The sequence below is a fragment of the Vanessa tameamea genome, chromosome 8, assembly GCF_037043105.1.
Source record: "Vanessa tameamea isolate UH-Manoa-2023 chromosome 8, ilVanTame1 primary haplotype, whole genome shotgun sequence".
NCBI lineage: Eukaryota > Metazoa > Arthropoda > Insecta > Lepidoptera > Nymphalidae > Vanessa > Vanessa tameamea.
The window spans coordinates 1,843,134-1,866,072 of NC_087316.1; the positions used below are offsets into that span (position 1 = coordinate 1,843,134).

Genomic DNA, 22,939 nt, shown 5'->3' on the forward strand with positions numbered 1-22,939 from the left:
TTTTTTGTTTAACTATAAAAGAAAAACAACGTTATCATTATTGTTTATTTACAATTTTTTATATTTTATTTTTGAATTTGTAGAAAGATTTCATAAAATCTAAGTTAACCATTTATAACACTTTAGTCAGAGACGTAAAAATGTCCATGTATTGTTATTGTTAATTTAAAATCATATTTGGGTGCACTTTCAAAATTATCATTTTATTTACTCAAACGTTATTTATGTATATTTAATAAAAATATATGTTATTTTGTCAACCATCTAAAAATATTTATTTTAAATCAATAAATTTTGTATGAGGAATTTTATATCCTTAAAAGATGTACTGGAACATACCAATTAAAACTTAAAAAGCATATATTTTGTAAATAATGAATTATATTATTAACTCTTTTTTAAAAATAAAAAAAAAAATAGATTGCTTACGTACTCACAAATCAAATAAACAGTTTTAAAAATAATGTTTTAGCTAAGTAAAATATAACCCCATTTCAAAATCATTATTTTCTTGAATCGATTTAAAGACATAATTTTTTAATTTATTAGCACTTAGCAGTAGCACATCCCGATACTTTTATCTATTCTTGTCTATGCTATTATCCTTCCAAATGAAAAATTTACTTGATTTTGGCAATGCTCTCACAGTTGTCCTCTTTTATACCCACGAGTATTTATGACAAATGACAATGAAAACAAGGTTTCATGGTTTGTTGGATATCATTATTTTTTAGTAGGGTTATGATGCTTTTTCAACTTGTCGAATTTGACGTAAAACAACTTCAATTTGATCATTTTGATCCAGTTTCGTTGTTTCATTGAAGAAAGTAATTGCTTTAAAAGGAAAATCTTTCTATGAGTGACATAAGCAGCAGTTGCAATACATTACTGGACGAATCTATTTTCCGTCGCGTGCTTAAAGCATATTTCTGAAACGGTGATTACAGTCAATCTGTATGCAACTGTTACGCGTTACCTCGACTATGTCTTACCAAGGATCACCATATTCGGGGCCGGGGGATGAGTACGACTTTGAAGATGATGGGTACGATGATTTAGACGAATATAGAGATCCCGAAGATTCATTACCGCAGCTACCAATGGATGACAGTGATGAAGGTATGTTTTGTTTATAACTTGCGTAGCTATCCTATTTTGGCGTCATATCACCTGTCTAAACTTGTTATTCTTGACGAACACGCATATTGTGCTTGTAAACAGAGATTGCGTAATCGTCATAAGGTTAGATATTAATTATTGCTTATCAAACTGTATTCCCGCCTTTCGTGATGTATGTCCGTGACGTAATTCATGTACTGATAGACAACTTTCTCTTTGCCCAAATAAAAGTCTTTTTTTTTGTGTCAGCAATTCAGCTTTTTTATTTCAACATCTTTAAAATTAAATTAAAAATTTATAGATTGCTGTCAAATTTCGACTAAGTTTTTCACAATTTTGTTTTTTAACAGATTTCGTGAATCAAAAGTTTTTTGTGCTTATTTATGGCACAGTATCTATCCATTGGTACAAATTTAAATTTCCAAAAATAAAAAAGAACAGACTTTCATTTTTCATTTAATATGGTAATTAAAAGAAACTTTAAAATTCCAGACACAGAAGAGGCCAGTGAAACAGATATACCCAACAATGATGAACCACTCGAAATCAAGGAACAGTAAGTTTTGTATTTGTTTTATCTATTTGTAAAATATACTTTAGCTATATAATATAATGATTGTTAAAATATTAGAAAATCATATCAAGAAATCACATTACAAAACTTTTTATTCCTAGAATAAATGTGATATCTATTATACAAACTACTACCATATACAATACATACTAACATAAACATTTATCTTGTGTTTTCTAGGATGTACCAAGACAAGCTTGTTAACCTGAAGAAACAACTACAGCAGCTAGAGGAGAATATACATCCAGAATTCTTAAGACGGGTGAAGAGATTGGAGCACCAACTGCATGAACGCCTACGTCTTAACAGGATATACAAGTAAGATTGTATTAAAATAATATTTATTTATTTAAGAGAATTGTGAAGTTGTTGATTTTCAAAAAAATATCACAAAAATGTTTCCTATGAAAACTGAAACATATGTAAACAGGTTAATTTTCATATTTTTTGCAAATGTTGTAGACATAATGAGTAAAAAGAAGGTCCGCAAGTTTTTATCATAAATAAATATATATAGAAATAGTATGAACCATATAGGTTATTTAAATATCTATATATTTTTATATAAAAATTTATTTGTATATACCCTGTAAACAGAAAAATGTATATACACACCTAGATAAAGGTGATTACATTAGATTCAATACACAGAAAATTATCTCATATTGTAACGGGTTTAGGAGGGTGACAACTTGATCGCCCAAAACATTATTTTAAAAAGAAAATGAAGGTATTTCCTTCCAAGAAATGCAACTCTATAATACATATTATGGGTTGGAAAGTGGTATGAAATAGATAGGAATTTTTTAATTACCCACTTACACTGCATATTTACACTTGACATTCCTTTTAACTTTTTATTGTAAAAACTATATGTAGTCTATATATTAGGCGGGTTTAATGTTCAAAATATTCTTTGCCAGTCAACCTTAATTGCTGGAAATATATTTTATAGGTGTGCAAAGGAAAAATATATAGATTTTAGATAAAAATGATTTAATTATAATCATACAAGAAAACTTACATATAAAATTATACAAATAAACATAATACTGAAATCAGATGACGTTATGGAGAGTTAAGTAGAAATAATTGTTTAAGTGTGTAGTTAATGTTACTCGAATAAATTATCGCAAGCTAAGGCATTATTCAATTAGTATTTTTATTACCCTATCACCTACGCAGATTCTATATTAAAGCCTTTTATTTTCATTGATTTCACTGAGAGAATAATTATTATTTCATTCCCATTAAAATCAAACATTTCATGTTCAAAATTTTTGTTTATAGAGATCATATGTATGAAGTTGTAGAGAGAGAATACATAGCGGAACAGAAAGCAGCGGCAAAAGAATTTGAGGAGAAGAAGATAGAGTTAAGGGAAAACTTGTTGAATGATTTTGAAGAGAAACGGAAATTGATTGAAAGCGAGAGGCACAGTATGGAACTCAACGGAGACTCAATAGAGGTGAGTAATATATTTAACATTCCAATTACAAAAATAAATGGAATAAAAAAAAAAGTGGAGATACAGAAAACTTTATTGAGTCCCTGTAGGATATATAAATGTATTTGCATTTATTTGATGATGTAACTTTTTAATGTAAAATATAAATTACTGAGTTTCTCGTTGATTCGACTCGGTCAAAAAGTATATCAAATTGAAATAAGTGGACTGTGTAAAAACGTAACAATAGCTGCAAGGTCAAGTTCTTCAAGTCCAAAGCATACAATTCCTAATCCATTATAATAATAAAAAACGTCTGTTTTTCGTCAATTATACTGACAGACAGAACAAGGCATTCCTTGAATAAAAATAATGCACAAATTCTTGTCCGTTTTATCATAAAAGGTTATTATAAATTTTATTGAACTTAAACACCATATCAATTATTTTTTAAATTACAAATTCACTGTTGAATTTTATAAGGTCTGTTAATATTGTTTCTAATAAATGAGATTATTTAAGTTTTTCTTAAATAAGTACAAAATCTAAATCGATTATAAAATATCATTCACAGGTCAAGCCGCCAATGAAACGTATCCTGCGAAGGCGAGCCAACGAGCCCGCGCCGGCGCCCGAGAAGCGCCGCAAGCCGCTCGCCACCACGCTCACGTTCCAGCTGGACGAGCGCGACATCGACGCAGACCTGCGCGCCATCTGCCGCGCCTCCCCGCCGCCGCGACACCCCCCCGCGCACCTCGCGCAGCCCCGGAAACATCTCAACTCCAGTAGCTGTAAGTTGAATTATGTTCAATGCGCCACCTATACCATACCTAAAGAAATATTAATCAGATTATTTGTACGAATTAGACAAAGTAGCAGATGAAAATAGAGATATCCCATTTCAAACAATGGATGTCATACGAGTCCTTTCAATCGACTAAGCCCTGCCACTTTTGTCAGGGGACCGACTAGGGCATTCCTTGGTATGATGTACTGACGGAGTCGCGTTGCAGGCGAGTCGCCGGCGCGCGAGGCGGGCGGCGGCGCGGGCGGCGCGGGCGGCGCGGGGGGCGCGGGCGGCGCGGGCGAGGCGGACGCGCGCGTGGAGGACGGCAAGCTGCTGTACGAGCGGCGCTGGTTCCACCGCGGGCAGAGCGTGTACGTGGAGGGCCGGGACCTGCCGCGCTTCCCTGCGCACATCCACGCCATCACCGACGACGCGGTATGAACGGACTGTCTGGACACTAACATTACAGCGTAAAGATAAACTACCAGGGGGGCCAATGGACGCTGGCCGGGTCAACCGTGTGGGGACCGCGGGACGAGAGTGGGGTTGAGTCCAACGCGGCAATAGTGAAAAGCGGAAACTTTGCGAGACATCAAAGGCACTGGTAGTTTTTTTTACACTGTGCTATTATAGTTTAATTAAAGCAGTGAAAAGTAGTTTGATACTAGTTTATGTATTCCCTTTATTAAACACCTAAAACATTTAAAAAATAGTCATACACAATAAAAATGTTCATAACTATGAGGTATAGCAAAAAATATTCTCAGGCCCCATTTTGATGTAAACAAAAAATAATAATTGGAATAAAAAAAAAATCTATGTTTACAACCAGGATTCAAAGTCATTGATTTATTTTAAAATACACTATATTGTTACACCATTCAATAGTGTTGCTAATAAGGATCAAATTCTAAGAACTACTGACATTATGTCAAATTTAATGAAACTTGATTTTAATGTATCATGTCTGTGATTCATAGACGAAATGGCGCTCAATTTTCTTCACAACACTATATTCTAATTTCATTTTTTTAGTATCTTTCGTGGTCAAAGTCCTATAACCATCATTTCAGACGTATACATTTTGTTTGATTTAATTATTAATACTAATACTGTATATTAAACATACTTATTTTTTTATATTTCTTTCAGATATGGGTGAAGAAAACGAACTTAGAGCGAGTGAGGATATACGTATCTCAACTAACACGCGGTAAAGTGACATTAAAAAGACGTGCCTCGTAACTCAGTGCTCAGTGAATAGTTCTGATCGTACGTACGTATGGTGACATGTACGTTGTTAGTACACGCGCTAGATTTAATATTAAGATGCATTTTACACGGTTGTACAGTGCCAAGAATTTACCTCACATTGATTTAAACGAAATCATGATGGGGACATGTTGGAAAAATTAATTTGCAATATTTTTATATATTGTCATATGATCTGTCTGCATTTTCAATGACTCTATTTCGAGCTAATAATAACAATATATTTGTAGTATTTGTTCATTGTACAGTATTAGATAATTTTTTGACAGTGTTTGTCGGTAACAACTACATATTTAGATCTCTTCTCTTTTTATTAGTTTTATTCCATATCGACCATTACTGTATTATTATTATTTTTAATGAGTACATAAACAAAATTGAAGCTAATCTAGCTCAATGGTACTTGTATTGTCTAACAATATGCAAGTCCTAGGTTCAATCTTAAGCTATTAACATCTCCATTTCAAACACAAGCGTTGAACCAAAGATCAACTATATAAGAATATAAAAAAGTTCTTTAAACAGGTACATCTAGTATGTTTAAAAAAGAGGCACAAATATTCAAATATATATATATATTTTTAATGCAACAGATTGTATATGACATATATATATATATAATTATCATTTTATATAATACGTTTTTACAGCATTTCCCCTATCATTTATTTTGGTAACTAAAAACATTCGCGTATATAGGGTATTTTCTTTAATAAATTATGAATTGTGTATATTTATTTGCTGACTCTCATTTTACATAAGGTAAAGACACATCTGTGCATATTATTTTATTTTTAGTATATACATTGAACTATGTATTAAGAATTTGTGATGTATATGTAAAGAGTATATAATATTCATAATGGAATATATATTTTTTTATTTACACATGAAATGTTATACATAAAGTATGTTATGAATATTATTATTATTGTTATTAACTATTCAACTTTAATTAAGTTTTCACGAGGAATTGACATCACAATTATAATAATTATCGTCGGAATAGTTTGTAATAGTATAATGACATACAATTATTTATATATTTTGATATAAAAATTGGTACTACTTAAACCTTAATATGATGATAAGATATACATAACATAGAGTTGATAATATCATATGTATTATGTTAATGCCTTGTTAGTCTTGAAGGTTGCCTGTAACAGTTCAGCTACCGGGCAGGATTGCTGTTCAAATCCAGTGAGGGTTAACTTTAATTATTTAAGATTTTTTTTTCAATCATTTCAAAAGCTTTGAGTGAAGATGTCACTGTTACTCATATGCCTGAGTAAGCACAGAAAGCCGTTGGTCCTGTGTCTGGTTTCTGTATAGTTTTGTCACAACGGAGTGTTACTGTGGACATATTGAACTATTTCTTCTAAACTGGCTTCAAATAGGTTTCGGCCGAAGTGGTTATGGACGATTTAATATATTAAGTGTACATATTTCCCCATTTTGTGCAGAAATGTCTCAGAAACAGTAATGAAAGTTATGGAGATTTTTAAAGAGAAACTTTTTATTGCGACAGTACCTGATACATATTTTCATACATCTTATGAAATGTCTTTACAAAATTCGAATTACATTATTTAACAGCAGTTCTGTCTCTAGATACAATTTAATAACGAGTCATCGAATTAATGAAATGAAATTATTATGTTTAGAAGTTTGTATTCAAATGACAGAATTAACACAGTACAGTAACTTTTAAATAAACGTACGTTTTACGAAACGAAAGTTAGTAATGTACAGTCTAGAATTGATTATTAATTGATTTATTTATACACTAATTGCTTACTTACAATCGGTCACATGTAATTTTTCAGTAAGGCCTTCGTTTCGATTCAATCATTGATAAGCATTACCTTTTTATGTTTAAATATGAAATTGCAAAGTGTGTTAAGCAACTGTCCTGCTGTGTGGGTGCATTCAAATTGCACCTTCATTCAATGTTTCCATAACATTTTATTTATGAAATGTATGACGTATGTATAAAGTGTGGTTCACACTTGAGCTTAATACAAGAGATAATGCGTATTATGTGTCTTTACCCTAATTCACGGTATTTATTGTAAATATTGTAAATAAATATTGTAATATACCGATCAAATGACGCGTATTGTACATGATGTGAATTTGTATGGCGCCTTTATTTTTTATTATTAATTTTTGTGATTTAATTATTATGTGTAAATGAGTTGTGATTGTAAATAGGAGATGATATGGATGTTTTTATTATCTTAGACGATATTTGAGAACAAGATCTTTTAATTATATGTATTACAACAGATGCATTTGTGATTTTTATTTGCTACCAATTGATTATTTGTATTCAGCCGAGATGGCCCAGTGGTTAGAACACAGCATACATCTTAACCGATGATTGCGGGTTCAAACCCAGGCAAGCTCCACTGAATCATCATTTCATCAACCCGCATTTGAGCAGCGTGGTGGAATATGCTCCTAAGCTTCTCATCAAAGGGAGAGAAGGCCTTGGCCGTGGGAAATTGACATGCTGTATATGTGATAATTTTCATATTTAGTTGTGTATGTAATTTTGCTGTAAATCTAACGTCAAAATTGTGATGGTGTTAGCAAGACAGTATTCCTGATAATAATAATAATAATGAAGATCGGCTATTCACAGTTTTCAAATGAATAAAGGAGTAATTAATATATAAATAGACTCACTTATGGAATAAACGACTTATTTAAAACAATGTATGTATAAAAAAATGAGATTTGACGTACAACGCAATGATTATCAGGCGCTTTATGAAATATGGAAATGAAAATACACAAACTTGACCATCCTGGCCGGTTCGGCATTTGCTTGACAAAGATTAAAATGACATTTTTAATTAAATTTCCTTTTCTAGTAGAATCTTTGCACTTCAATTGATGGCAGGGATTTGTGCAAGCCCGTCTGGGCAGGTACAACCCGCTCCTCAGATATTCTACCGCCAAGGAATAAATACGGTTGTGTTATGGTTTGAAGCGTAAGTGAGCCGGTGTAACTACAGTCACAAGGGACCGCACATCTAAGTTCCCTAGGTTGATGGCGCATTGGCGATGTAAGAAATGGTTATAATTGCGCCAGGGCCATGGGCAGTGGTGATCACTTACCATGAGGTCGGTCATTTGCCGGTCGGACAACCTAAATTAAAATATATATATATGTATATATGTTTTAAAGGCGCAAAGGACGGCTTAGATGCTTGGAATTAAAACCTGTTAAATGAAAACAAATCAAAATTATTTCGCAATAAACATTATTACGTAACATGCACAAAAACATAGCCGATTCGATATAAATAAACACGAATTGATAATTTACTTCATTTTTTTTAAATCGGCTAAAAACTGTAGCCTTAAACACAAAGTCATTAATTTGTAGCAGACAACCGGTTAGCACAGTGGTCACTCCAGGTGGCTTGTATCATTTTCGTTTTATGAAGTTTCTCATTAAAAAAAAAGAATGTAGCCTTTTATTTCGAAACAGATGATAACGTAACCGAAATAAATAAATAGAATTGAACCTCAAGCACGATTGAGTTGAGATGGCCCAGGGTTCGAACCCAGGCAAGCACCACTGAATTTTCACGTGCTTAATTTGTGTTTATGATTCAACTCGTGCTCGCCGGTGAAGGAAAACATCGTGAAAAAACCTGCAGGTGTCTAATTTCAACGAAATTCTGCCACATGTGTATTCCACCAACCCGCATTGGAGCAGCGTGGTAGAATATGCTCCAAACCTTCTCCTCAAAGGGAGAGGAGGCCTTAGCACAGTAGTGGGAAATTTACAGGCTGTTACTATATAGTCGAAGTTGGATCAGAATAGAATCGGGATTATAATTGAGGGGGAATTATAAATTAGTAGGAATGGCCCCCTGTTATCTTGCATGTGTGTCTTATTCCTGTACATAGATTCCTAATAGTCGTGGACGATGCGTTTTATTTGTTTATTTATAATATTTATGAGGCTATAAAAGGTTACTTTATAAATCATAACAAGAAGTTTATATTACTTCTCTAGACTAAATGCATTTTCTGAATGAGGAAATCAGACATCATGTAGCTTTGAACGTTGATTAAAAGCTTTATGGCAACGTATTAATTAATCTTGTTGACATTTTAAAGCGTATTCGGCGCCGCTTTAGCGGTTTTGGTTAAATTGGCAAAAAGTTGAAGACTGGTTCTGAGATTGTTAAGATAAAATTACTGTAGAAAAAAAAATGCTACAAATTGTCGAGGAGCGTACATTCAAAGGTGTTTTGGAACTTTACGTATCGACATATACATATGAATAAAAGCCAGAATAATTATCGACAAATGATAATTAGCCAATCAATATCCGTCGAACATTCATGATAGAATTGGCTATTTGACTGGTTTTTAAAATCCATTTTATATTATTTAGTAGAAGTTAAGGAACCTAAAGTTGTTTTTTTAATTCTAGTACATATTTGCTAAAAAATATCAAATTAAAAATTCCATATTTAAATATGGCAATATGGCACTGTAATGGTGTCGGTGACGTCATCATAAACCCGACCAATCAGGATCGTTTCGTGTCACGTGACAAACGTTTAAAAAAATGCATTTTTATTTATTATATATTTTTATTTATTAATGTATTAATTATTATTTTCAACTTTCGTTAATAAATAACCATTTTTAAACTCATAATATATACTGATTACAATAATTGACACTTTATTTTTCGCATTGTCAAATAGCCTATTGGTAGTATCAATCTATTTACTACTTGACACCATTACTCGTATGTGGCTGTTATTAAATACTTCTAGAAAGGTTAAGAGGCTATTAAGATCTCCTTTTTGGGCATTATATCCACTTTGTGTGCTAATTGAACCATTTGAATAATTTATTGCAAAAGCAAAGTTCCCTCCATCGGCATAGCAAGTGTCTACTGACGTTAGTAGTGCTGTTAAGCCTAGTACCAACTATTCATAACTTATTCCGCGATATTTATAGTAATTTATATTAGAATGTTCTGTTTTGAGGATGATTCACTCATCAGATATTATATCGATAAACGGCAATACTTACAGTATTGTTATATACCAATTTAAAGAGTGAGTGAGTGATTTTCGTTGCGTGCGTCTTTGGGGTTCAAGCTTCAGTGGTCTGGTTGTGAAAGAGCAAAAAACAGAGAGATAGATAGACTGACAGAATTACTTTCGCATTATAATATTAGTATAGATAACGTAAAAGACGGTAAAGCGCCTGAAAAAATGTAGTTACTATTTTTTATGGTGTCAAAACTTTGCTAATATTATAGTGTCTGACTGTCAGTATTAAGATACTTTCAATAATGGGTTAGTTTTGCCTTCCATATATCTCTTTCTCAAGTCATAAACTCCTTTTAGGTATAAAATCACACTTCACATCCAATATAACATCTGAAATTTTTGCCTTCATGCCAATCACCTTTGTCTTATGGACATCCACATTCTTCGGTAAAACTTTTCTTGTAATATAACATGTATATTCCGATTTAAAATTTCTTTGTTTAATATTTATTAAGCTTTAATAAGCTTAATCTGAACTTATCAGTAATTGTATAAAAACAAACGAATACTCCTGAATATTTTAAAAATTTAGCAACAACAGCAGTTTGCACGCTTTCTTGAATCTTGGTGTGAAACCTATAACATCACCCCACAGAAAAGTTAATGACTCTAAATTTTGCAATATATAGAGATGACTTTACCAGTAGGCCGAGCTGCTTGAGCCTAAGGCAGCAAATTTAGGGATTTTTTTAAATTGTGTAGTATTTATTGACTGTGGCGTCACTAACAAAATTTTCTAAGTCTAACCGCAAAGTATGTGTACATACACTTTGCTTGATTTAGTTATCTAAATTATTTTACATTAATATTATTGATTGAGAATAAATTGTCTGTCTAAATGTCGACTTAATCTGTGAGGCCAGATGATTAATTGGCATTCAATAATTTATATCTTTACAGCTATTATGATGTTGCTTTGTTGTTAAGATGACATTTAAATAATATACGATACAAACTACGATCGCGGTATAACTTATGAGTAGATGCTACCAATCAAAGCTCCTTCCGTCAGTAGACACTTGATAGATGCTCTTTCCTTGAACGTAAACTTTCTATAAAACACAGCGGAAATTTTTAGCAAATTAAAATATGAGGAATATTTGGAAAAGATCATAACTTCATTCAAGAGTTTTCTTGTGTCAAGCAAAAAAAACAACATCTAAAACAATTTATTGAAATGTCTTGACAATTATTATGATACCTAACGTATTAAATCACGTTTAGAAAAACATTATAGAGTTGCTCGGCGACGCCCACGCAAATTTAAATATATTCAAATTATTCAATCATTATATCCGACATTATATTTGTATCGTCGGTCTCAGCATATTGAACCTATATATAGGTATAATTATAACAGTATAATTGTGTATCATCCAGATTACAAGTTTTAAAGGTGTTTGTCCCTAAACTCAAGGCACTATTATTCAAAGTCGTTTGTCAGGGTTCAAACGCGGTCGTGTCGATAAAAAAATGTATTAATTTTTTCCGCCGTAAAATCTCAGTAGTACCCCGGAGTCTGAGAGTTGGATGTGTGTACACTCCCGTGTCGTCTGAACTCTTTCCGTCGTCGTGTTTGATGTCCGACCGGATTATAAGAGTAAAGGAATAGAGACCGCACCTGTGTTTGCGCAAACACTTGTCCACTATAATATGTCTTGCATAGTTGGCTAGTCTCCATTAAAATTAGCCGCCATGGTCGAAATCGGTTAGGATGATATCATCATCATCTAAGCACAGATCAAATCGCTAATAAGAAGTTTGTATCAACCCAGTGTATTCCGAGACTTCTTAAGGTGCCAGATGAATTGGTCATAGAGGACTCGTGGACTTGGATTATTTTAATCTACCTTTTTTTATAAATATGTTATAACAACCCTAGTTAATCATGATTATTTGCGTACGTATTTTAAAAGTCTTGAGTACTATTAAAGTAGGGTTGAAAAAAAAGTACTTCACTAGTACTTCAATATATAGGCACTGCATCTGGTCTCTTTACAGTCATGTGGGATTTTCCGTCCCATCCGCAGTACGTACACTGTCTATTTACTTTTATATGTGTATTATAAGATGTCGTGGCAGGAATCGGTCAGGAAGACTTTATAATATTAAAATATACATAATTTTATTTGTCTTTATTAATTTTGAGAAAACATTTTATTTTTGATAGAAAATATCATCAGATATTATACCTCCAAACAGCAGTACTCAGTATTGTTGTGTTCCGGTTTGAAGGATGAGTGAGCCAGTGTTACTACAGGCACAAGGGACGTAACATCTTAGTTCCCAAGGTTGGTGGCGCATCGGTGATGTAAGGAATGGTTAATATTTCTTACAACGCCATTGTCTATGGGCGGTGGTGACCACTTATCATCAGGTGGCCCATAAGCTCGTCCGCCTACCGATATAATAAAAAAAAAAATAATCAATACTCAACAAAAAAAATACCCTTACGTCTAAAAACTAGTTATAATGTCTAATACTATTTCTTTGCTTCATTTCCGTAATTGCTTAATGGATTTGTAATATAATATCGAATACTCCATCTCTATAACCACAATAGAATAACTCGTGCTTAAGTTCCTCAACTCTAAGGTCGCAGTAAAGTTTTCAGTAAAATAATTAAAAGGTTTCAAAGTACCAACATCTATAAACAATATCTATGAGCGAAGGTGTAAACTGTAGGACCTATTTACTTTTATCTGCACATGGAAATAAAACTATGTATATTGAAAAGTTGTCAAAACATTAATATCTTTAAGAACATGAAATTCTCCCATATCAAGTAATTTGTCAAAATTTATAACGGATTAAACTGCGATGCTACTTATTATATAACACCAAGCTATAACGCTGCATCCTTTGGTTTAATAGTTGTTTTTTCTCAGTTAGGTACTTATTACGAAAAACAAAAAATTATCCTCATTTATTAGAATAGATTTGAGAATAATAAATTGACCAAGATAATGAAAGTGTGAAATCGTGTTTTAGGAACGAAACCAACCAGTGCATATTTTAAAATCTAGACATTAAATTAGGCAAGGTCTACACAATGTCATGGAAAAGTGCCGGTTGTGTATACACTCACAGCGTCCTGCAGTGTCACTTGCTACGATTTCAAATATAATTGTTATTTGTAAGATTTATTTTGTACCGATTGATATGTCAAAAGGTTTTTTTTTAAATTGGTGTCTAAGTCTGAAAAATCTTAAAATTTCTTTGTAAGTTAAAGGTAAATTTAGTTGGCTTTCTGGATAAATAGCTTATCGATGGAGTTATTGTGAAGTTATAATCAATGACATAGATATAAATTAAGTTTAAATCCAAGTAGCTTATATCTTTAGGAGGCTGATACAAGTTGCGCTGTGTTGAGACTCGTGTCTTAGCTGTTCTTTATACATATATTTTTAACAGATTGTTGCTGCATAACGTTTGGTGATTTTCCTTTTGCGACTGGAGACATAAACAGTGATCAAATTTTTATCATATTCACAGTTCGGGCATTATTTTGAGCGATGACTGACTAATACTTTCAGGGGCGGTACTCTCGACCCAAAAGCTAAGTAATAAATCAGGTCTTGATTATCCATAAAGGCTAAAAATATCTGGCAAAAATTAGAACAACCAAGGATTCTAGCGGCCTAAAAAATCGAAGTAATTAATGAATAAATGATTTAATTTGAGGCTTTACTTTTTCGTTTATTTTTATTATGCCGTTGAAACATTACTAGTTTAATACAGTGATATATGTATTACATTTATTTAATATGTCATACGTATATTTATTGAGAGCTTTGATAATATTTATCGATTTTCCATGTTGGATGATATCTCCGTCCTAATTGAAAAGTGTGGAAAATTAATAGTTCATGAATAGTAAAGGAGCGCATAGTTCTGAGACTTTTTCCCCGGTCTTATTCGCGGACAAGGTCAGCGGAGGCACTCTCCTGACGCTTCCGCTCAGCGGCCTCCTTGTGTGACATGACACTTTCGCAGAATAAGACCATGGAGGAATGACTTCACACTCCATAAGGTGCTGTGTGGAGATCCATTAAACAAACTCGGTAGCAAGAGATCTCCGCCAACAATCGCCACCAGGGACTACATCTGGATACACTCCATCGCGTTGTGACGCGCCGTGTTCAATGGTGGGCCACACTCAGTGCCAAGCACCTGTGTCAAACTGAAACATAATTAAATGTCCTGCCAATTGCGATACAGGATCGAATATAATTTCGTAGTAACTTTGGATAAGACGCATATAATTACAAATTTATAATCTATAAACTTTTTTCATTAAGCGATACACGACGTTTTAGCACACTAAGCAGTCTATATGACAATAAATAAACTATAATCCCCGCATTACGCAGTTTACTAAGATTATATTAAACGAAAGCCTGATTTGTATACATTTATTGGATGTTTTAACAATGTGTGACCACTGCTTAAATAATAAATAAAAAAATGGTCTGGGCGATTTGATCTTCCCACACTCTTGAAGTACCATTTCACTGTGTTAAAGGTACTTTAAGAACAGTTATGTATGTACTTAATATACACCTGCGAAAAAAGTAATAAATAATTAACTTTTTAGTGCAACATATTTAGGTAATCCCAAGTCACACTCATTCATAAAAAAATATCGCAATAGAAAAGATTTAAAAAAAGCCATCAAATTTCTATTCGTGTACTTGTATGATGAGAATATGCCATACATGCTTCTGATAATTGATTTATTCAAATCGTGATGTCAACGGTCTTTGATGAGTTTATTAGGATTCCATTCGTCATTAGGTTAATGGACTCGGTTCAAAAGAGCCCGGGGTACAATCAAATAGTAAACGTATATTGAACGCTAAAAAACAGAGCGCGAAGCCGAACTTCTAGCCAAGTGTGTACAGTTACTCACATCGATGGACAAAGTTAATTTATAAAGTCGATGTCCTGCCACTTTGTTAGCCAGTCTCGGATGTACCGCGACGCCATTCAAAACGCACCGAACGTGGCCGCTCCCAAATAATTTGGATTAAATCCCGAATATTTTTCCAGTTCGCCATTGCTATTCGGCTCGCGTCCGGCGTCCTAGGCCGTTCGCGCGACACGCCACTGACACATTTCTGCGGTTTCGCGCGCCTTTTGAATTTAGAACAGTTTTCGTTTTTCTTTTGATACGGTGCTATTGCTCAGACACGTGAAATTCGGAAAATTGTACTGTGTTTTTTTTATTGTTTAATTTGTCGGATTTTTCAAGGTAAGTAATTTTTCTTTAAATTTTTTTTTAAGCAATTTAAGTTATTAGTAAAGGTATTAGAAAATATATAACAATATATTTTTTTTATTATGACAATGGATCTCATTTTCAAACACATAAAGAAGGTATTTAAAATATTCGAAGTGCAACTTTGAATTAAATGTCAGTAATGAAACTTATTTAATATTCGAAGATCGTTTTAGCGTCGTAATATCGGTAGAGAACGTGCAAACGTACTTACAAAGACATTTAAAATAATATGACTATTTACTTATAAATTTGTTATGAAACTACTCTTTTATTATATATAATATTTTATTCTAAAAATTTTAATGAGGGCATTTTCATATTAAAAGTTTGAAGTAGAAATATGCATTTAACCACAATGCCACTTGTAAGCGATATGGCTAATCACACTTGTAGGCTCATAAAGGAATGCCTAATTAATTAAGATGTTCTTAATTTATTCCAATACAAAAAAAAAACCCAAACGAAGAAAGTTTTTAATGTATATGTTACCAGAAATGTATTAAATCTAAGAATTGTATACAATTCCTAGGAAATATCTGTAATTCCTAAAATCGCACGGGAATGTAAAATAAATTATATTAGACACACTTTCTAGGAAATCTATACATTTCCTAAATATCAATCGGAAATGTAAAACATTAGAGATATCAATCGGATAGTGAGGCGGGGGAGGGTATTGTTAAATTTTGAAATTATAAGAATAATATAAGTTGATTTTGTGATAAATACAGTTTAAAGGTGACTAGATAGTTGATTTTCGAAGCTTTAATTAGTAAGATAACATGAAAATGATTATATTTTACGATAGGATTGTTACCTGAACGTTGTTGTCTCAACGAGTGCTTTAATAAAAAAGATTATTCTTATTTTAACAAGGTGTTTTATTACAGAAAGCATTATTTTTATTTATTTCCTAATGCGATATTGGAATTATATACAATTCCTAGGACATTTATGTATTAAATATTTTTTGAAATAATATTTTATACATTTCCTAGATAAATAATAAAACCTAATATATAAAACATTTCCCGAAACATATTTATTATATATATTTTAGATGAGTAAGAAAATATATGTTCGAAATTCAAATAAAAATAAAGATATACATATATATACATAATTAAACAACACCAGAAAAAACTGTAACTATTTAAAATTAAAAACCTCTGTTTTATAAAGATAATTAATGTCGTTTATTTAATACATTTTAAGACTTTAGGTAGCCTTATTTCGTATTCATAAGATAAAATTGATATTTTTACAATCATCGCTTCTAATTTAACACGAAGAAAAACTTCGTTATGCCAACAAAAAATATATCATGATATATTCCCTTACTTTTATTTTTAATACTTAAGCTTTGTTAATTACGATCAAACATAATAACTCTTAACATACCATATAAAAATGTTTTATTTATCTCATTCATTCCTATCGTTGCTAATGAACCAAAGAGATACACTATGGTTTAACAAACTAAAAACCGGTAAAGAAGCGACTGACATTTCCAATTAAAAAAAGATGATTTGCCATCTGATCTTTCATTCTGCGATATATCATACAATTTAACACATAATTGAAATCGAATCTCATTCAACAAACCTAAAAATACTATATTATGTGATTAGCATACCAAAACTAATGTGTGAAGACTTTTCCAAAATTAGGCACTCAAATGTTATACTTTCGCCTTATTCACTACGCATTAAAAGTTTTAGATAATCACAAATCGTATAGAATCGTATATATTGTTTTCATATTTCACCTCAATTAAAATGACGAACTCGATTTGTCGTATTTTAAATCGTCGACCGAATTTTCTATTGTTATAGAGACATTTATTGATCTGGTTGAATATTTTCGATGTTTTCCGACGATTGTAATTGCGGTCAGTTAACGAATTCACCGTTCACCAATCAAAATTAAATTAGATAGATTCCGAGATGTATATTCTAAAACATAGACAATTTGGATTGTTTATAAATTTCATTTTATGTAAGGCGCGCACTTAAAAGATGTTTGATGCATTTAAATATACTTTAGAAAAACCAAGAAATAAAAGCAATATTCATATTATAATAAACACAAATATTGTTAAAATATTTATTCTAAGACTTAAATAAAAGACAATTTATGTCTATGGGGACGAGTATGTCAGTTTCATGAAAACTCAAATGCAATTAACATATCCTCGACAAACGTTAATTTCTATTACAAATGTTATGGAAAAAATAAATGTATATTTTAATTATGCAACTGTCACTTTTTATAATAATTTCAGTTGTCCAACAACTAAGCGATAGTCTTGGTAAAAATTTCATTTCATATTCACAATTTGCCTTTTTATATGACATATCTTGTCGCGCCTCGAGCCGTAAGACCAACTCGTATGGCAACCGGCATAGCGCTCTTATGCCATTATGCTTCTTCTCTACCATCGCTCCGTACTCCCTTGTGTGTGAGTTGCATATACTTAGTTGCTATACATTGTTATAATAATAAGAATTATTTTTCATTGGTTATCTTTAATTTTAATTTATTTTAGAATCCGTTGTTTTGATGTTTCACTTCAACCGTGATGCTACCATTTTTTACCAGATTTCAATATCAATGGTTTGTTTTTATTCTATATTTGTTACCTCAGAACACTTATGAGTCGACTTAGATTTTTTTTTTTATCCGTTTGGAACTATTTCAATTTGAGGAAGTATTTGAAATCAGTTATTATTTTTATTATAAATGTATATTATTTTTGAATAATAGAAGGATTTACAATTTATCGCTTTAAATGATTTGTATGGGTATTTTTGTTTATTTTAAACGTCATCGCTGGGCGTATGTTTGTCCATTTTGTCATTCATATATGGGTAGATAGACATTTCGTTTTTTAATTTTAAAAGTAAAGAGAGATTAATAAATATCATCAATAACATCACGTTAGTAATTAAATTGATCACGTATTTTGTATAAATTACGACGGGTTTCACTTAAAACGATTTAAACCATATTTGTTGTTCTGTTGCGAAGAAATATTTATTTATAAAGGTTAGCTTGCATTATTACTTTTTTAAATAAAGAAGATAAGATCACTTTTTTAAAATATAATATAGAATTGGCTAAGGAGAAATTTTAATCATTCTACCATAAAAATTAAGATGTAATGTTCCTTGTGTTTGTAATTATATTTACTTACTAACGGGAAATGGAGTAAACAAACCCAATAACAGACCTGTTTTTTTTTACTGAAAAATAATTTATACAAACTTCCACGGTAGGGCTTGGAATTCTTAGCCAGTGCCAGACAACATACCACAAACCAGCAGTATCTATCTATAAAAATACTATCACCTATATATATAAAGTATAAATCACAAGATTACTTTTTTTTTTAAATAGATGATTGGCAAATTGGTCGTAACAGGGCAAGTGGTCACCATTATTTACATCACCAATGCATCACCAACTATATATATTTATAATTTTAGGAAATTAGATGTTATATCTCTTGTGCCTGTAGATGCACTGGCTAACTTACCATTTAGTTTGTACCAATGAGTAGTATGTTACGACTTACGTTGATACTCTATTTTGGTGCGTATCTTTTAAGTGTTGTTATACCTAACTAATAGACACATTACGCAAATCACTTTTGGAAATTTCACAATCGTTTATCGCAATTTAGTTTTGTGATTGTTCGAAAATAGCTCTACAGCTGTAAGACTCTGTTGCTATAGTTATAGTTTAAATATACATTTAATTGTTTAATATTCATTCTAGAGACATTTGCGCTTCTGTTTTTTTTTAGATTTAAAATAGATATCAAAATAAGAAAAACCATTAATGTTGTCCAATAAACAGTAGCTTATAAGATTTTAATTGTAACTTAACTTTGGATGTCGGCAATTTAATATTAATCTTATTTAACTTTAAATAGATTATCAGTATCTAAGTACTATCTGCGATGCAAAGAAATAAAGCCACAATAAACTTGAACATTTTATCGGTATAATTCCGTTTTTACAATTTACAATTGAAATGAAATCAAATCAAAATATACTTTATTCAAGTAGGCTTTTATAAGCCCTTTTGAATCATCATTTAATAAACTATATTAAGTAAAGCTACCACCGGTTCGGAATGTAGATTCTACCGAGAAGAACCGGCAAGAAACTCAGTAATTACTCTTTTTCAACATCTATGTATGTAATATATCCTGCCTGGAAGTCAACATGCATTAACTCCACGCCTTTTTATAATATATCTATATAATGTTGTATCGAATAATGCCTTCTTTACCAATGTATTTTTTACAATTGATTTGAATTTATGAAACGGCAAAGTTAAAAATATCTGAAAATAATACTATCTACGAAATAATTGTAATATTTTATTGATTATTCTTTTTAACAAAATGCTTATAATGTTTGTCTAAATATTATGAAATATATTTTGCGCAACGAACATAGTACCATAGATAATTTTATTAAAGAAAAAGATTTTTTATTATCATCACGACAAAGAATAATTATTTTCTCGATCTCGAGATCTTTATTAAAACAAAATATTTATTAATATTCACACATACCCAGTTCTGATATAGCACAATAACTCGCCCAATAAACAAGGAGTCACATTCTCTTTTTAAATACAACTCTATTGACGTTTATTTATGAGAAAACAGTCGTTTTTGTAAAGTCGCTTGTTTGGTTTCCTCGACTCGTCCTATAAACAATAAGAAAGGTAAGTTAAGGATGACAAAAGAAGTCATATTATATCGATATAATATTTCGTATCGATATTATAGAATCTTAACTATGCATATAATATTTTATTGACGTAATCAAATTATTGAGATCAGTCCATATATATCTCGTTGTGAAATATAATAGGATTATGTTTTCTTCCCATGAGACGTTCTTTCAAATACAGATTTTTTATCATCATGCCTGATTGTTAGACATTTTTATATTATTTTATGTATCGAATATGATATTCAGAGCCGTCTCAAGCTATGCTGGGGCCCTTGGGCACCCATGAATTTGTGGCCCTTTGGGTAGATATTTACTACTATGTACAAATAATTTGCTTATGGCCAGGCCTTAAATATAGTTTCAAATAAACGGTGCGGTAATTTTCGTATACCTATTCGTAACAATCTGATAGGTTGTACAATCTTATGGCTATTTTATAGTTTTTTTTGATAAATATGTTAGTTATTTCGTACAAATATATCACTTTCGAAAATATACACAGCAGTCAACGTGAGCACAAACGTGTGAAGGAAATTGTTGTTTCTTCGGGGCCCTCTCAAGATGGGGACCCTGGGCACGTGCCCCATGTGCCCTATGGTAAAGACGGTAATGATGATATTATGTTACCAATGTAGTTGAGTATAAACAAATAGTTTGGTATAATATACGTTAGGTACAACATTAATTTTTGTAGGTTATAATATATTAAAGTATAATATCATCATATGAAATATCAATACTATGTCAGTGTTGGATCGATAATCCCATTTTCATCAAGCATCTAGTTGTTTTAGTATTTATTACGAATGCAAAGTACGTATCAACTAATTGGTATGTGGCACAGATCTACTACTATTCAAAAAAACTTATTATTTGTGAATAGTTGGTACGCAAAAACAAATACAAACTGAGAAATGACATTTGGTTTTAAAAATGCCGGAGATTTTTTATTAATTTGTTTTCTAAAAGTATTTTTTTTATGCTTAATACTACTGAGTCATTTATTTTGATTAGTGTTTTATGAACAGCTAAGATTAAAATTAATACTGATGATTTTAATAAAAAAATACACGTACTAGAAAATTAAGAGGAGATAACTAGATAGAAATCAAATTCAACTCTAGCCTAGCACTACTGTGTACTTACTTTTTTTTTCATTCAGCTTCATTTACATTTACAATAAATTATATTCGCGTAGTGTAATAAGCTAAACTCTTCATCAGGAGATGGGAAAAATCGTTGACTGAAATAATTTAAATATTTTTTTAGTATAGCAACTTTTTTATGACATTACATTAAACATAATTATTATTTATTTTAACACTTCGAAGACTTGTGACAGAAGAATAAACACAGTAGTGTAGTTTTTTAAATGTTAAATTTAGAAAATAAATGGTCTTACTAATTGGATGGTTTATAATGGCCAACAGACGACCTACGCAGACTTAAAAAATAGATTTATCGGCTAGTTTTAGGATTATTATCTATTTTATTGAGTCGTATATCTATCGATAATATATTCGGCAATAATATTGATAGATTTATAGTAGTAGGAAGTTCTAGTCTTGCTAGACTGCATATTTCGATAACTCTTAATGATATTAGGAATTCTATTGAAACGGTACTGTGAAAGAGCGCTAAAGCTTTCAGTCCTGTGCCTTCCAATACATTTTGTATTACGTGTGCAGTGCAATCTGCAGATTGGTTTATAAAATGGATATATGCCATCCCAGTATAGAATCGACAAAATCGAATTATTTTCACAGATAATGTAGACAAAGGAGGTTTCTCTATGATAATTTTTGAATAATTCGATGTGATTGAAACACAACTTTGGTCGGACTGAGAGTTCAAGGACGTATTTGAAGGAAACGTTTTTAGATTAGTTTTATGATGACTACAGTTTGAGTAAAACGGTTTTTGACGCATAAAATAATTACATACGATTTGATTAATTTTTTATATTGTTTAAGAATTAAATGCTTTGTCGATTTTCGTAGAAGTATTTATTGTATGATGATCATATCATGTCATGATATCTGATATTTTATTTATCTACACAACAAAAGATACTTAATTTCGTCAATGACGATAGCGATCGGAATATTTTCAAGGCGGAGAAAGACGTTCTTTGGTTTTCAAATATTCGGTTACGTTCGATTTCAAGTTTGGAAATTGGTCTTTATGTAATTGGCCTCAAATAATTTTATTCAAGATGTACTTTAAATATTAATGATATATGTATAATTATATAGATTTAAAATTATAAATATCTACATAATATTTGTAAAATGTATTTCTCGTTGGACTTCGGATCGGTGTGCGGTGTGGTATGGGTGATGTTCATGTTTACATGATAAAGACAGCAAAAAAAAGGTACAAATTAGATTATATTTGTTACTGCACTCCGAAATAATTTAACATTCGAGAGTGAACCGATCTGTATTCTTAATTAATATTTAAGCACTTATTTTATTTTTAAGTTAATTTGACATCAAATTAAAAATAAATTTCAGTAAACTGAATTAATATACTTACACAAATAAATAAAACGTAGCTTGGATGAAAAAAAAAAACTTGAAAAAAAACTACGTTAACATATG

The 22,939-nt window shown here is 31.3% G+C and overlaps 2 protein-coding genes across 2 annotated transcripts in view; both read left to right on the top strand.

Moving 5' to 3' along the window:
- The first annotated feature begins 745 nt into the window (after window positions 1-745).
- LOC113396308 (sin3 histone deacetylase corepressor complex component SDS3) lies at window positions 746-5,415 on the top strand. The gene is made up of 7 exons (XM_064215655.1): window positions 746-1,119; window positions 1,612-1,675; window positions 1,874-2,011; window positions 2,984-3,161; window positions 3,715-3,931; window positions 4,154-4,362; window positions 5,080-5,415. The coding sequence occupies exons 1-7, from the start codon at window positions 957-959 to the stop codon at window positions 5,170-5,172; spliced, it is 1,062 nt and encodes a 353-aa protein (XP_064071725.1). The 5' UTR covers window positions 746-956; the 3' UTR covers window positions 5,173-5,415.
- A 9,801-nt stretch (window positions 5,416-15,216) lies between these two features.
- Window positions 15,217-22,939, top strand: part of LOC113396315 (uncharacterized protein) — a 61,223-nt gene continuing 53,500 nt past the window's right edge. The window contains exon 1 of the mRNA XM_026634214.2: window positions 15,217-15,552. The gene's annotated coding sequence lies outside the window, so the exon portion shown is untranslated. The remainder of the gene's footprint in view (window positions 15,553-22,939) is intronic.

Bases quoted from the DNA above. Each gene is read 5' to 3' on its own strand.
- LOC113396308 (XM_064215655.1), top strand. From the start codon at position 957: ATGCAACTGTTACGCGTTACCTCGACTATGTCTTACCAAGGATCACCA. The intron at 3,932-4,153 runs GTAAGTTGAATT...GTCGCGTTGCAG, and splicing joins ACATCTCAACTCCAGTAGCT to GCGAGTCGCCGGCGCGCGAG. The intron at 4,363-5,079 runs GTATGAACGGAC...TATTTCTTTCAG, and splicing joins ACGCCATCACCGACGACGCG to ATATGGGTGAAGAAAACGAA.